General features: G+C 47.9%; 1 protein-coding gene across 1 annotated transcript in view; it reads left to right on the forward strand.

The window, feature by feature from the left end:
• The window catches only part of LOC126428172 (ELMO domain-containing protein 2), a 30,917-nt gene extending 16,471 nt beyond the window's left edge, over nt 1–14,446 (forward strand). Inside the window, exon 2 of the mRNA XM_050090085.1 lies at nt 11,961–14,446. Coding sequence (XP_049946042.1) covers nt 11,961–12,459 — 499 coding nt within the window. The 3' untranslated portion in view covers nt 12,460–14,446. The remainder of the gene's footprint in view (nt 1–11,960) is intronic.
• Nucleotides 14,447–16,686: the final 2,240 nt, after the last annotated feature.

The raw sequence follows: 16,686 nt of genomic DNA on the forward strand, positions 1-16,686 counted from the left end.
GGCGAGCACGGGGCCCCGAGCCATTGCAGCCTTCTTTCTCTCCCGGGCTGCATTTCCTTTCCCTTCCCCTCCTTTCCCCTCCATACCCCTTTCCCCTCGCCCTCTCCTCTCCCTCTATTGGTGTCCTTGCTTATGTTGGCCCCCGCTATCCTCCTGGTTCTGTTGGTTTTACACTCCGGCTTTGTTGCGTACTTATCTCCTCCTTTTGGCATTCCTTGGTCCCCCTCTGGGGTTTGACCTCCATTCCAAAATTTCTCTTCCGTAGTGTGAGCCATTTGGGGAAGAGCACCTTACCTAGTGTCTCCGACGTGTGCCCTACTAGTACATTCCACCTTTTCTTTTACGTCGTTGTCTGATGCTAGGGTGCATAGCCAGCACGGTAGCCAGCCCGTGTGGTGGGGTCGCTATGTACCCTTTTGGTTGAGCCCCCTGAACACACAGAGATCACACTTCTGATACCTGAGCTGTGACCTCCTCATGCATGCCTTGGAGTGGTTGCTCGTCATCCTGGAGCATCGGAACTCCCGGCAATGGCCGCCGTGCCAGACGGCCCTTGCTGTGGCTGGGTGGCGCCCGTGAGGAGAGCCCCTGATCGGAGTGGGTGGTATCAGGGCGGACGCTATGCAGATGAAACGCATACGGGTCCAAAACTCTGGCCGCTCTTCTGCGGCCGTCTCTCTGCGTGGTACTGATTCCTCAAGTGCTGCTTCTCTTGCCCCTTCGGCCTTCCCTTCCGTGGCTACCCCCTGGGAGGAGGGTCAGGCCCGTCATCTAGGGGCAAAACCTTTCCCCCGTTATCTAGTTTGCACCAGGACTGATGGAGATACTTTCACCAGTGTCAAACCTTTATTCTTTGTGGAACACATTGAAGACAAGTTCGGCGAAGTGGACTCCCTGAGCAAGATGCGGTCGGGTTCGTTACTGATAAAAACTGCTTCGGCTGCCCAATCTGCGGCCCTTCGTGCCTGTACCCATCTTGGCACAATTCCCGTGTCCATTACCCCTCACCAGTCTCTAAATATGGTACAAGGTGTGATTTTTCACAGAGACCTCATCCTTCAAACTGATGAGGAACTTCGGGACAATCTTGGACGGCGGGGTGTTCACTTTGTTCGGCGTGTTCAGAAGGGTCCTAAAGATAATCGTATTGATACTGGTGCCTTTATCCTGGCCTTTGAAGGGGATACCCTTCCTGAGAAAGTTAAGATTATGGTCTATCGCTGTGATGTGAAGCCGTACATCCCACCTCCTATGCGGTGTTTTAAGTGCTTGCGTTTTGGCCACATGTCTTCTCGCTGTACCCAGGACCCTCTCTGTGGTGACTGTGGACGTCCACTCCATGAGGGGAGTCCCTGTGTTCCCCCTCCTGTATGTGTAAATTGTCATGGTAGTCATTCTCCACGTTCAGCAGATTGCCCAGTCTATAAGAAAGAAAAAAAGATACAGGAGTATAAGTCTCTTGATCGTTTAAGCTACACAGAGGCCCGTAAGAAATATGCATGATTGCACCCTGTGTCCATGACATCTAGTTACGCCTTGGTTACATCTTCATCCCTTCCTCCCCCTTCCTTATCCCCATCCCGGACCACTCTCATTCCCCCCTCCCCTGCGGCTCCCACACCTTCTCCTCTGGGCGCCGCTCCCCCTCCCCAGCCGGAGAAGTGTCCCACTCCTTCGGCGTCTGCCGGTCAAGGGCGCCTCTCCCGGGATGCCCCTTCCCGGCACCTTCCAGGTCAAAGGTCTGCTGCAGCGGCGACCGCGAGAGCCGCGGTCTATCGGCCCCCAGGTCGCCCGGTCTCTTTCTGTTCCTGATCTTGCTGCAGCTGGCTCCATTATTCCACACAGCCCTCCTCGATCTCAGCCTGAAAAGAAGAAGAAACATAAGTCCCGGGACAAAGAGCCTCTGGTGTCACCGGAGGTCCCTTCCCCGGCTTCACAACCGGATTCTGACCTGTCGTTTATGGATGTCGCCCCCTCCTTGTCGGTGAGGGGTGGGGACCCGGCGGTATGACTGGATTTAGCGTGTTCAGCCTTCATTTAAACCATCGTTCTGTGGTTCTCCAATGGAATTGTAATGGCTACTATCGTCACCTTCCGGAATTGAAATCCCTTCTTTCGTCCTACTCAGCAGCTTGTGTGGTTCTCCAGGAATCTCATTTTACTGATGCTCACTCATCGACCCTCCGTGGGTTCCGTGTTTTCTGTCGAAATCGGGTCGGACCCTTGCGGGCTTCTGGTGGCGTTTGTACGTTGGTCCGTACAGACATTGCTAGCACGTTGATTCCTCTCCAAACTACATTGGAAGCGGTTGCTGTTAGGGTCCACTTAGACCCTGCAGTCACAGTTTGCAATCTTTATCTCCCTCCTGACAGGACTCTTACACCTGCTGCCTTAACCACCCTTCTTCAGCAACTTCCTCCTCCCTTCCTCCTCCTTGGGGATTTTAATGCTCATCATCCTTTGTGGGGCAGTGCCTTTCCATCTAGACGAGGTCTTCTTATAGACCAATTTATTGCAGACCACGACCTGTGCCTTCTTAATGATGGCTCCCCTACTCATTTCAGTGCTGGTCATGGTACCTTTTCTGCCATTGATCTTTCTCTTTCTTCTCCCTCTCTCCTCCCTTCATTACACTGGTCGCCACACGACGACCTTTGTGATAGTGACCATTTCCCGTTGATTATCACGCTCCCTTCCCGCTCCCCGATGGACAGGTTACCTCGTTGGTCTTTCCACCGCGCCGATTGGCCTCTATATACTGCACAGGTCGAGTTTTCTCCCTCTTTGTCGGGTTGTATTGATGACGTCCTACGTGACGTGTCTGACGCGATTGTTCGCGCTGCTAACCTTGCTGTCCCACGCTCATCTGGACAATTTCGTCGTCGGCAAGTCCCGTGGTGGAGTACGGCCATTGCCATTGCCATCCGTGATCGCCGTCGAGCTTTGCAACACTTTAAGAGGCACCCATCTGTAGCCAGCCTTTCTACCTTTAAGCGCCTTCGCACTAAAGCCCGTTATTTAATCAAACAGAGCAAGCGGATATGTTGGGAACGATTCGTTTCTTCCCTTGGTTCCACTGTCCTTCTGTCACGGGTATGGGCTACACTTAGCTCTCTCCAAGGTTGCCATCGGCAGTCCACCCTCCCAGGCCTTCACCTCCCAGATGGCATTTGTACGGACCCATTAGTTCTCGCAGAACATCTTGCGACCCATTTTGCAGTGGCATCAGCGTCGGCCTCCTATCCAGCTGCTTTCCTTCATCAAAAACAGCGGGCTGAAGCTGTCACCTTATGTTTCACCACTTGTGAGTCAGAATCTTACAACGAACCTTTCACTGAATGGGAATTTCTTTCTGCTCTATCTTCTTCTCATGATACGGCCCCTGGCCCAGATTCCATTCATAACCAGCTGCTTCAACATCTCAGTGCTCCACAACGGCACCATCTTCTTCGGGTGTTTAACCGTATCTGGCTCCAGGGTGACTTCCCTTCTCAGTGGAGGGATAGTATTGTGGTTCCTGTCCTTAAGCCTGGTCAGAACCCCCTATCTGTTGACAGCTATCGGCCAATTAGTTTGACCAATGTTGGTTGTAAGTTACTTGAACGGCTGGTAGCCCGTCGGCTCACTTGGGTCCTCGAATCTCGGGATCTATTGTCCCCTTACCAGTGTGGCTTTCGAGAGGGACGATCTCCAATCGATCATTTGCTTCGGTTGGAATCCGCAGTTCGGCAGGCTTTTTCCCAGCGCCGCCACTTGGTTGCAGTGTTTTTTGACCTTCGCAAGGCCTATGACACGGCCTGACGCCATCACATCTTACTAACCCTTCATCAGTGGGGTCTTCGGGGCCCACTCCCGATTTTTATCTGCCAGTTCCTGATCCATCGATCATTCAGAGTTCGAGTTGGTACTGCTTTTAGTTCTCCACGGACCCAGGAGACGGGCATCCCACAGGGTTCTGTCTTAAGTGTCCTTCTTTTCCTCATTGCTATCGATGGACTTGTGGCCTCTGTCGGTCCCTTGGTCGCTCCTGCCCTGTATGTGGATGATTTCTGCATTTGGGTTAGTTCCTCCTCGATGCCATCTGCAGAACGGCAGCTCCAGGTGGCTATACGGCGTGCCTCTGCATGGACCCTCTCACACGGGTTTCAATTCTCTCCTTTAAAATCGCGGGTGGTCCACTTCTGTCGCCGTACTACGGTCCACCCTGATCCAGAGCTCTATCTCGCTGCACAAAGATTGCCTGTGGTTCCACAGTTTCGTTTCCTAGGTCTTCTTTTCGACAACAAGCTCACTTGGCTGCCCCATATCAGACTCCTGAAGGTAGGTTGTTTCCGTAAACTCAATGTCCTTCGCTTCCTTGCCCACTCCTCCTGGGGTGCGGGCCGTTCCCTCCTCCTCCGTCTTTATCGTGCTCTAGTTCTGTCACGTTTGGACTATGGTTGTCAAGTTTATGGTTCAGCTGCTCCTTCCACGCTGCACGTGCTGGATCCAGTCCACCATCGTGGTGTCCGTTTGGCCACCGGTGCCTTCCCTACTAGCCCTGTTGATAGTCTCCTGGTTGAAGCTGGGATCCCCCCCCCCCCCCCCCTTTCTGTTCGGCGGTCCCAGCTTCTGGTGTCTTATGCCCTTACTATCCGTTCTTCTCCCGCTCATCCTTCCTATTCTATCCTATTCCCAGACCATGGACGTCGCCCGCCTGACTCCCGCCCTCGGGCGGGTTTACCGGTTGGGCTGCGCCTTGCGTCTCTTAACCGTGATTTTCGGCTTCCTTCTTTGTCCTGTCTTCCTCGCTCCCTCCCCTCCACCCCTCCTTGGTTAGTTCCTCGGCCTCGAATTCGGATGGATCTCCGCCGCGGTCCGAAAGATTCCATCCCCCCGGTGGTGTTCCGTTCCTTTTTCCGCCAAATTTTATGGGAGTTTCGGGATGCTGTTGTTTTTTACACTGATGGCTCTAAATCTGCTGATCATGTTGGGTATGCCTTCACGTCCTTTGTTGGAACGGAAAATCATCTACTGCCACCCTCATGTGGGGTGTTTACTGCGGAATTGATGGCAATTTCCCGGGCCCTTACCTTTATTAAACAATCCCAACACAACCGCGTTTTGTTATGTACGGACTCGATGAGTGGCCTTCTTGCTATTGACCGGTGTTTTTCGCGCCATCCCTTGGTCTCTGCCATCCATGACCATCTCGCTGATCTTCACCGTGCTGCTTGTTCCATTGACTTCCTATGGGTCCCGGGCCATGTGGGTATCCCGGGTAATGAGCTCGCTGATCGTTTGGCTGGGGGAGCAGTTACTTACCCCCCGTTTTCTGTAACCCCTCCTGCAGCGGATTTACGGCTTCACATCAAATCCCACTTTGCACAGTCATGGGCCAATTCTTGGGAGGCTACTCCACTGTCTAATAAACTTCGTGCCATTAAGGTGAATCCAGGCCCATGGCGTTCTTCCTTTAGCCTCTCCCGCAAGGACTCGACCACACTGTGTCGTCTCCGCATTGGCCATACCAGGCTGACCAATGGTTTCCTTTTGCGTGATGAGCCACCCCCGCTATGTGGTTGTGGAGCCTTCCAGTCAGTGGCCCACATTTTGGTTGAATGCACCCTTCTTTTGGCTCTGCGTGCTAAGTACAGACTCCCCCACACTTTACCTTTGATGTTGGCTGACGATTCCCGGATGGTCTCTCTGGTTCTAGGTTTCCTCCGGGAGAGTGGTTTTTATTCTCAGTTTTAAAGTTTTTAATCTCCCTCTGGTGTTGGGACAGGGCGGTGAGTGTTTGGGTGTCTCCCACTGTAGGCAGTGTTCAGAGATTCCCAATTCACCTCCCTGACCGGAATCCTCTTTTCTTTCCCTTTTATTCTGTTTTTACCCCTTCTTTTTAAAGCTTGGTTAGTTTTCCTATTCCCATACGTACTTTCTGCATTATAGCAGTTGTACCTTTTAAGTCACAGGTGGTCTTGCCTATGCTGCTTCAGCATCGTGTTGGGTTCGTTCTCTTGCCAACTTCCCTCATTTGTTTTTACTAATGACAACGTGACTGCCCTTTTACGTTTCCCCTTTATCCGTTTTATTTTTCTGACTATACTGAGATGTCCCGTTAGCAGAATGGAGTCCATTTGAAACAAGGGACTGATGACCTTGCTGTTTGGTCCCTTTAACCTCAAACAACCAACCAACCAACCAACCCACACACTTCCATGCGTAGCCGGTGACGGGGTAACGCGTAATTCCCCGCCCCGGGTAGACAGGTAGGACACGTACGTACCCTCTGGTAATGGCCAGGCCCAGGGAGGGGTGATTACCCGAGCTGATACCTTCCGAAAATGCCGATTGGTCCCTCCGTCCGTTTGTCGGGAGGTGTGACCTAAGGTGTGAACAATCACCTAAGGCGGGTGTGCCCTCGGTGAGGGCCCCCACAAGGGAGGAGCGCGCCATCGGAGACGCCGGTAATCATGGGGGATTCTTCCGCAATGGTTTCCTCACCTTCCACTATGTCTGCTCACAAACGTAATTTCACTGAGTCTCAGCCACAGACGGTTCTTCCATCGTTGCCACAGTTCCTTGTTGTTTCTCGGTCTGACGAAGGTCACGACTTTTCCACGGTCAACCCTTTCATTATTCAGAAAGGTGTCGACGCAATTGTGGGTCCTGTAAAGTCTTGTTCCAGATTACGGAATGGCACCCTGTTGTTAGAAACACACAGTGCCCTCCAGGCAAAAAAATTGCTGCGTACTTCTCTGCTCCACACCTTCCCTGTCCGGGTGGAACCGCACCGTACCTTAAATTCCTCGCGTGGAGACGTTTATACACGCTCCCTCGATGGATTGTCTGACGAAGAAATTCAGCACTACCTGTCTGACCAGGGCGTCACGGCTGTTCATCGGGTTATGAAAAGGGTTGACTCGAACATCATTCCAACCCGCACTGTCTTCTTGACATTTGACAAAGTTCAACTCCCATCAAAAATCAAAGCAGGCTATGAGATAATTTCCGTTCGACCTTATGTCCCAAACCCTACGCGTTGCTATCGATGTCAGCGGTTCAATCACACCAGCCAGTCCTGTTCCAATCCGGCCAAATGTGTTACGTGTGGCAAGGATGCCCATGAGGGTGCTTGTCCACCTCCATCCCCTCGCTGCATCAACTGTATGGGTGACCACGCTGCTTCCTCTCGAGATTGCCCCGTTTTTAAGGACGAAAAGCTCATCCAGGAAATAAGAGTGAAGGAAAAGGTGTCGACCTTTGCTGCTCGAAAGTTATTCGCCAGTCGACAGCCCACCGTGCCTCAGAAAGGAAAATACAGCACTGTCCTTGCTTCTCCTCGGCCAAAAAAGGAGGCGGCCACGCAGACTTGCGACCTCACATTTAGTGCCACGGTCGTCAGATCGCCCAGCGCAAAGATCGCCCGTTCAACCTCACCACTTTCGCCTGCCCACTCTATGGCTCACCCTTCGTCGGGTTCTGCTAAATCTCGAGCCCAAAAGTCAGACGCCAAGTCTTCGAAAAAAGAGCATTCTCGTGAAGAGTTTTTACGTACTGCAACTTCACAACCATCGGTTCCTCCTTCATCTAAACATCATAATTCCAAGAAGGCTACGAAGAAACACAGTTCCTCTCCTTCTCAGCCAAGGCATGTCCCATCTACAGCACCACCTGGCGGAAATCGCCCTCGGCCATCTTCTGTGTTGCTGAGGCGCACTGCTGGTGGCCGGTCAACTGGCCGATCGTTGGTGGCAGGAGCTGCTCCTGACCAACCTATGGATCAGGATCTTCTGCCTTCGACTGAATGCCATTCCATGCTGTCGGTCGCAAGCTCTGAGCAGTCGTTGAGTTGACAGCACCCTTGGTCACGTTCCTCCATTTTCTGTTCACCCTATGTCGATTATCCACTGGAATATCCGCGGCATTCGCGCCAATCAGGATGAATTGTCGATCCTCTTACGATCCTACTCGCCGGTCATCTTCTGTCTTCAGGAAACAAAGCTGCGTCCCCATGACCGCTTTGTTCTCCCTCATTTTCAGTCCGTCCGATATGACCTCCCCTCTGTTGAAGGCACTCCAGCCCATGGAGGACTCATGATTCTGCTCCATGATACTCTCCATTATCACCCAATCCCCCTTAAACAGTTCCTTCCAAGCTGTGTGTTCTTAGACTGCAGCCTCAACTGCCACATATGCACTCGCGACGCTGGAAGTTTGCCCAAGCTGATTGGACACTTTTTTCGTCTCTAGCGACATTCGATGACCGTCGCTTTCCCAGCGTCGACGATGAGGTCACACATGTTACCGACGTTATTCTCACAGCTGCGGAACGTTCAATACCACGCACCTCCGAATTGCCCCGGCACCCCCCAGTTCCTTGGTGGAACGAGGCATGCCGTGATGCAATACGTGAGCGGCGACGTGCTCTCCGCGTTTTCCGCCACCATCCTACTTTGGCCAACTGTATCCGCTATAAGCAGTTCCGAGTGCGATGCCATCGTGTCATCCGCGATAGCAAGAAGGCAAGCTGGACATTCTTTATTAGCTCATTTAACACCTTCACTCCCTCCTCGGAAGTTTGGAGTCGGCTTCGACGGTTCTCAGGCGCGCCTCGTTTCTCCCCGGTCTCTGGGCTCACTGTCGCGCATGACACATTAGTGGACCCCATCACAATTTCTAACTCGTTGGGTCAGCACTTTGCTGAGATTTCGAGCTCTTCAAATTACCCGCCAGCGTTTCTCCCGAAGAAACGTGCAGCGGAAGTGCGACCTCTTGCTTTCTCCTCTGAAAATCGCGAAAGCTACAATACTGTTTTCTCCATGCGGGAACTCCAACATGCACTCTCTTCTTCTCGCTCCTCCGCCCCAGGACCGGATGGTATCCACGTATTGCTGCATTTATCAACCCATAGTCTGCGTTACCTCCTTCGCCTTTATAATCGAATTTGGACCGACAGTACTTTTCACAGACGATGGCGGGAAGCTATCGTCGTTCCTGTTCCGAAACCTGGAAGGGACAAACATCTCCCCTCTAGCTGTAAGGTTTTGGAGCGTATGGTGAATTACCGTTTAGCGTGGTGGCTGCAATCCCGCAGTCTTTTAACACCTGCCCAATGCGGATTCCGAAAGCATCGTTCTGCAGTTGACCATCTTGTTGCTCTCTCCACTTATATCATGAACAATTTTCTCCGGAAACGCCAAGCAGTAGCAATATTTTTTGATCTGGAGAGAGCATACGATACCTGTTGGAGGACAGGCATCCTCCGCACACTGTTCTCTTGGGGCTTTCGAGGTCGGCTGCCCCTTTTTCTTCGCGAATTTATGGCAGAGCGCACATTTAGGGTGCGGGTGAACACTACTCTCTCCCGTACTTTCTCCCAAGAAAACGGGGTACCCCAGGGCTCCGTGCTGAGTGTTGTACTGTTTGCCATTGCCATCAATCCAATTAAGGATTGTCTCCTTCCTGATGTCTCGGGCTCCCTCTTTGTGGACGATTTTGCGATCTACTACAGCTCTCAACGGACCAGCCTTCTTGAACGACGTCTTCAAGGATGTCTCGATCGTCTCCACTCTTGGAGCATCGAAACCAGCTTCCGTTTTTCTCCCAGTAAGACCATTTGTGTTAATTTTTGGCGAGGAAAGGAGTTTCTTCTGCCCTCCTTACATCTAGGTCCTGTCAACCTTCCGTTTTCAAACGTCGCTAAATTCTTGCGTCTTATGTTTGACAGAAAACTGTGCTGGTCCTCCCACGTTTCCTATCTTTCGGCTCGCTGTCTGCGATCTCTTAACACCCTCCGTGTCCTGAATGGTACCTCCTGGGGAGCGGATCGAGTGGTCCTTCTCCGCCTCTATCGCGCCTTAGTGTGCTCGAAATTGGACTATGGAAGCATAGTCTACTCCTCTGCTCAGCCGTCTGTTCTTCGGCGTCTCGACTCTATCCACCACCATGGATTACGTTTAGTGTCTGGAGCTTTTTACACCAGTCCTGTGGAAAGCCTTTATGCTGAGACTGCTGAACCTCCACTGTCCAATCGGCGAGCAATCCTTCTGAGTCGTTATGCTAGCCATCTGTCTTCCATGCCTGCTAATCCAGCCCATGACCTTTTTTTTGACGCCTCCTTTGATGTCGGGTATGCAGGCTGCCCCTCCTCCCTACTATCACCGGGAGTCTGCTTCCGTCAACTGCTCCATTCTCTTTCCTTCCGCTTTCCTAAAACCTTCTTGACAACTTGGTGTACAGCACCACCTTGGCTCCGTCCCCGGATCTGCCTGCTCCGTGACCTTTGTCGATTTCCCAAGGATGGTACCCCTTCACTTGTTTATCGTCGGGCATTTGCTGCTCTATGTGCACAAATGACGGACGCCACATTTATTTACACCGACGGCTCAAAAACACCGTTAAGTGTAGGGAGTGCCTATATTGTTGGCGACACCCCAAATCACTTTCGGCTTCCCGACCAGTGTTCGGTTTATACTGCGGAGCTTTACACTGTTCTCCAGGCTGTCCACTACATCTGCCGCCATCAGCGGATACAGTACGTTATCTGCTCAGATTGTCTCAGCTCTCTCCTCAGTCTCCAAGCTCTTTATCCTGTGCACCCTCTGGTCCACCGGATTCAGGACTGCCTGCGCTTGCTCCACCTGGGGGGTGTCTCTGTGGCGTTCCTCTGGCTCCCGGGACACGTTGGTATCTGTGGAAATGAGGCGGCCGATATTGCAGCCAAGGCTGCAGTCTCTCTTCCTCGGCCAGCTATTCAATCGATTCCCTTCGCCGATCTACGGAGCGTTTTATGTCGACGTGTTGTTCTTTATGGCACACGCATTGGTCGACACTTACCCATAATAAATTGCGGGACATGAAAGCTCTTCCTTGTGCTTGGACCTCTTCCTCCAGAACGCATCGTCGGGAGCAGGTAATTTTAACTAGACTGCGGATAGGGCACTGTCTTTTTAGCCATCGACATCTTTTAAGCGGCGATCCTCCCCCACTCTGTCCCCACTGCTCTCAGCTGTGGACGGTCAGACACCTTTTAATTGAGTGCCCCTATTTTAATCCGTTACGCTCCCGTCTACAGCTATCGCCTGATATATCGTCGATTTTAGCAGGTGACACGCGCTCAGCCGACCGCGTTCTCAAGTTTATTAGCGCCAGTGAAATGACGTCAGTCATTTGAAGCTTTTTTTGGGGCCAACCAACCCCTTTCTGTAGTGGATTTTTAAGCCTTCCTTCTGCTCTTAGTTTCTCCAATTTTATGACTTTCGTTCCCATTGCTGCTGGTTTTCATTTTCGGTTTTTTACTGTTTCCTAAGTCATGGACCGGGCGCTAATGACCATAGCAGTTTTGCGCCCTAAAACCAAAACCAAAAACTACGGTGACTGGATTAAAAAAAAAATAATGTAAATATGTCAGATGTTATGTCGTGTGACAGATCTCATGAAGTGTCTGATTGTAATTTTCCAGAACTGTTTTCTTTACTTCTTCCACATTGTCATCAGTAATGATATGCTAGGATGTCGAGGGCAGTTGTCGTCACCAGTCTTCTCAACCCTCTTTGGAAAATTTATACTACTCTCAAACTTTTGTCTTACTTGTAGCAAAGTCGCCAAGGGCCACAGGCAACATTTTGAATGTGGTGCTGCACTTCATTCCATGTTTCAAGCAAAATGTAATGCAAATTCTTTGATCCAGTGTTTCCAAAAATAAAAATTTTACTGATCTCTCGAAAACACATGTATCCTTTTCGACTGTCAACAATAAACAATAAAAACTGAACATTCAAACATACATCAGGAATATGTACACCAATAAAATAAAAAAGTTTATGAAAATTGGATGTATAAAGCCTGCAAAATTAAAAACTTCCAGTTACTTTTTGATCACACCTTGTAATGCATTATAAACACAATTAGCTGAAATCTGCTGAAAATCTGTGGCCTTTCTGTCCAGTGTTCTTACAGTGTTCTCTCCTTTCCAGGTTGTGGGAGCTACTGATGCCCGACAAACCTTTGGAGTCGCGTGTTACGAAGCAGTGGCAGTATATCGGTTTCCAGGGGGAAGACCCCAAGACGGACTTCCGCGGCATGGGTCTCCTGGGGCTCGAGAACCTGATATACTTCGCCCAGGAGTACCCCGGGGCAGCGTGCCACGTGCTGTCTCACTCGCACCACCCCCGTTACGGGTACGCCTTCGCCATCGTTGGCATCAACCTGACTAGCATGGCCTACCACATGTTGAAGGACGGCACGGCCAAGACGCACTTCTTCAACGTCGCCCGTGGCTGCCCCGCCATATCGTCCTTCCACCAGTTCTATTGCTTCCTGTTCTATGAGTTCGACAGGTTCTGGATAGAGTCCAAACCTGAAAATGTTATGGACTTCGCACGTATCAAGGAGCGTTTCGAAAGTGCCATCCGCACATCTCTCACTAACCCAACTACAATTTTCAGGTTGAACATATCAGTAGACAATATATAGTTAGGTTACCTGGAGCGGCTAGTGACATTCGCTAGAATTGTTACCTCTACGTTTGCACATTTCTTCCCTGTCATTTATTGCCAGAAAGTTGTCACCAGGATGCAGAATGTGGCACGGACGGGCTTTCAGATTTGAAGTTCCTCAAAAGAAAATCACAAAGTCTCTTAACAAGAATGAGTTGTAGAGTGTCATATGATGTGATATAATGGTCATCATCTCCACCAAAGTTTTACTTATTATGCAGGCTTCGTTTCTTTTTTTTTCTCTTTTGACATATCATGCATGTATTATGAACTATTGTTTTTATTTGAATTTTATTGTATCGACTTTGGTTATTGTAAGACTGTAAGATTCCATTTGTGCTTATTTATTTGATTTTGTTTGCAATTTTTAAATATCCTGTTAAGTCCTTACTTTTTCAAGTACGAGACTGTTGCGTTATACAGGTCGCGACAAATAGTATTTCAGTAATTGAGAATGCACAGTGTTAAATGTGTTCATAGAATCTATGAGAATTATTTTCTCTTAGTGTTTAAGATTGCAAAGACCTTTGACAGTGTGGTCAGAGCTAACTTGTGTGTGTTATATTTATTATGTGATATTTTTTTGTGGCTGTGGATACTAGAAAAATATTGCCTGTGCATGACTTTGAAAAATTGAATACATGCATTCAGGATGGAAATAATAAATGAATGGAATATTTCTGTGTTCAATAAACAGAAAAGAGATGCTTGTTAATAATAATAAGTTGACTATACACCCCTCATAATATTGAAGATTTGTGTGGTTAACAACCGTGCAGTTACATGCTCCCCTGTTACTTTATTGTATCGAGATGACTATTCTACTTGAACTTGTCATTCCGTATGTTACTCAGTAAAAAGTGTTTCCTCATCTATTTGGCAGAGCAGTTAATAATGGGCGAGGACTTTTGGACGAGCAGAGTTGGGTGTCTCTGTACGAGTAGGGCTGCTATTGTCCTGACTTATTCAGCCAGTTATAGGAGAACGGAATCCTGACAACTCACCAACTTTGTGTTTGTCACATACGCAAAATATTACCAGATGTGAAAGAAGCAGGAAGTTGGATGAAAACATCCTAGGACCAATTAGGCATTGAACCGAAAACCTTGGCTTCTGAATTGTGGGATTCCCCTACTCGTCCACCAGGCAACAACCCTTGTAGCATCAGTGCCGACTTTTGCTCTTCTGTGGCCATTCTAGCTCTGTGGAACACATGGGTAGGCCTGAAATAACACTCTCATCAGAAGCAATTCTATTTCTTAAAATCAAACAATCTATCATATTTGATATGAAAGCAGCTCAGCTTTTACATTCACAGTAATTAAGAGATTTAATTAGTTACATTTTCATACATTCGTGTTTTGGTACTGCCTCGTCCATGTGGCAGTAGCTATATATTTCATAAAAGTCCGAGGAACAATTGTATTTGATTTAACAGTGTTATGTTTTACACTCTCAAAAATTAAAACATTATTAACAACGTGAATTTTTGTGTCATGTAAACTTATAGAGGCATCCTCTTGAGACCTCTAGATTTTCCAACTTGCCAAACTGCGCTGGCAGGGCAATATTACCACCAGTGAACAAAAGAGACTTGGTTTATTGAAGTTGAATTTGTTCAATGGAATAAGAAGAAGAAAAGTTGGGCATTCGTCTTTGTCTTTAGGTTCTTGGACAATCAGCTTCTGGTATTCAGGGATTCTCAGTTTTTACTATTTTTTTATTTTTATTATTTGTTTTTTAGGCCTGCAATATTCACCAACCTGTAAACTGATTGGCAATTTTCACACACTAAATAAACCTAAAGCAAACCACCATTATATGGTAGAATGTTGAGAGCCTTAGCTGTACTTGAACTGCAGACCATTTCATATGGCCTCTACTAACTGAATTTCCAAAACTGCATGTAACTGTTTACTGTTAGTTGTTTCTCCAATTAGACCACACACCACCAAGAAAATGAATGTGCACAAAATGTACTGTATTATAAAAATAATTTGGAATGGAGCATATGGATGGTCCTTTTTTTTCTCATATATTCGTACTGAAATTTGTATTTCTGTCTTTTTGTGTACCGTCTGTCTTCAAAATCCCCATTTCTGCTGCTTGTAACTATTTCCTCTCTGTTAGAATCATTGTCATTTCTGTTTATTACTGTACAAATACCTGTGATAATTGTTAAATATAATTGTAGTCACTTGCATTATGTTCAACAGTTTGTCCTTAAATGTAATTGAATCTCGCTATTTTATACTTTGTTGGTTCTGATGTATTTGAAACTGCTGACCCCCCCCCCCCCCCCCCCCCCCCCACACACACACACACACACCATCCATACTTCCCTCTGTTATCAAACAACATATTCCCTCATCATCCTATAGTTTGTTATAGTCTGGTTGAGCCATAAAACCTGCTTCTCCCTCGTTTAATTCTCTATTCTTTTCGTTGGTTACCTAATTTAACTTTATGCGAAATAGATATTGAAATTCACGATGATACACGTGTTCAGCTATTACAAGACTTTGGTGTTGCAACTGATGTTCATTATACAAGTAGTGATCAAAAAGTTTCGTTCAAAGGCTGTACAGTCAAGAATCAATATGCCAAATGGGCGCCGGCCACTGTGGCCAAGCGGTTCTAGGCATTTCAGTCTGGAACCGCGCTGCTGCAATGGTCATAGTTTCGAATCCTGCCTCGGGCATGGATGTATGTGATATCCTTAGGTTAGTTAGGTTTAAGTAGTTCAAAGTCTAGGGGAGTGATGACCTCAGATGTTAAGTCCCATAGTGCTTAGAGCTATTTGAGCCAAATGGGCAAAATCGCCATGAGCATTGAGGCTACTGCCCAACTGATGCTGCAGGTTGAAGATACCTGTTTGGTAAAACACCATGTCGTACTGTGTGAAGAAGTCCATCAACCGCCTGTGCACATGCTAGTCCAACAGGAATTGTCGACCCTTTGAGACACGTTTTAAGGGACTGAACATGTGAGGATAGCATTGTGAGAGATCAGGACTGTAGGGCAGGTGCTCTAGAGTCTCCTACTCGAGTCGGTGTAACTTTTGTGATACAATATTTGCAATATGGGGCCGTGCATTATCAAGAATCAGCAGCATCCGACAGCTTGTCCGTCCTGTTGAGACACATTTGGTAATAATGTTGCCATAGTTCACGTTACCACATGCACGCTGGAAAGACACGAATGCCGTACCAATCACCTGCCTACGTGTTGATGCTTATATACTTGCAGCAGAGTCGTTCTACAGATGGATACTCTGCAAATGACACTGCCTGGCAAAGGGTTCATCAAACCGCCTTCACAATTGTTCTTTGTTATTCCACTCTCAAACAGTGTGAGGTAAAAACAAACTTTTATATCTTTACATGCGAGCTCTGGTTTCCTTTATTTTATTGTGATGACGGTTTTAGCCCTATGTAGGTCAGCATCGACAAAATATTCTCACGTTTGGAGGAGAAAGTAGATAATTTAAATTTTGTGAAAGGATCCCACCGCAATGGAAAATGCCTTTGTTGTAATGATGTCCACCCGAAATCCAGTATTGTGCTGGTGAAATTCTCTCCTCTATTTCTTGCTAGTACAAAATGTGCTACTCTTCATTGAACTTTCTCAATGTACACCATTAACCCTACCTGGTAAGGATCCCACACTGCACAGCAGTACTCCAAAAGAGGACAGACGAGTGTAGTGTAGGCAATCTCTTTAGTAGATCTGTTGCATCTTCTAAGTGATCAGCCAATAAAATGCTGTCTGTGGTTTGTCTTCCCAACAACATTTTCTGTGTGTCCATCCCAATTGAAGTTGCTTCAATAAGCTAATTTGCATATACGCTGCTGCAGTGCCATCGTATGGAAAGTTTGTTATCATCTCTTATAACTTGATTCTTTAGTCACAACAACAGTAAGGCTGAATAACCAGTCAAGAGAATTGGACTTAACATTGTATTCCAGAAATATTGTAAAAAGTGAGTTCAGTACAAAGGTATCATCTGTCAGTCCTTTAATAACAGGATATTTGCACGTTACGTATTCCCATATACTTGTTCAGTATTTTACAAAGCAAAACACTAGCAGTGGAATTGCAGGGGCCTGGAGTTTTTTGTATTTATGTGTGTATTGTTGATGAATGAACAGCTAGCAATGACATTTTGTACATAGTTTGTGTATCAGTTTTTTTTTTTTTTTTT

Source organism: Schistocerca serialis, chromosome 12, assembly GCF_023864345.2.
Source record: "Schistocerca serialis cubense isolate TAMUIC-IGC-003099 chromosome 12, iqSchSeri2.2, whole genome shotgun sequence".
NCBI classification, from domain to species: domain Eukaryota; kingdom Metazoa; phylum Arthropoda; class Insecta; order Orthoptera; family Acrididae; genus Schistocerca; species Schistocerca serialis.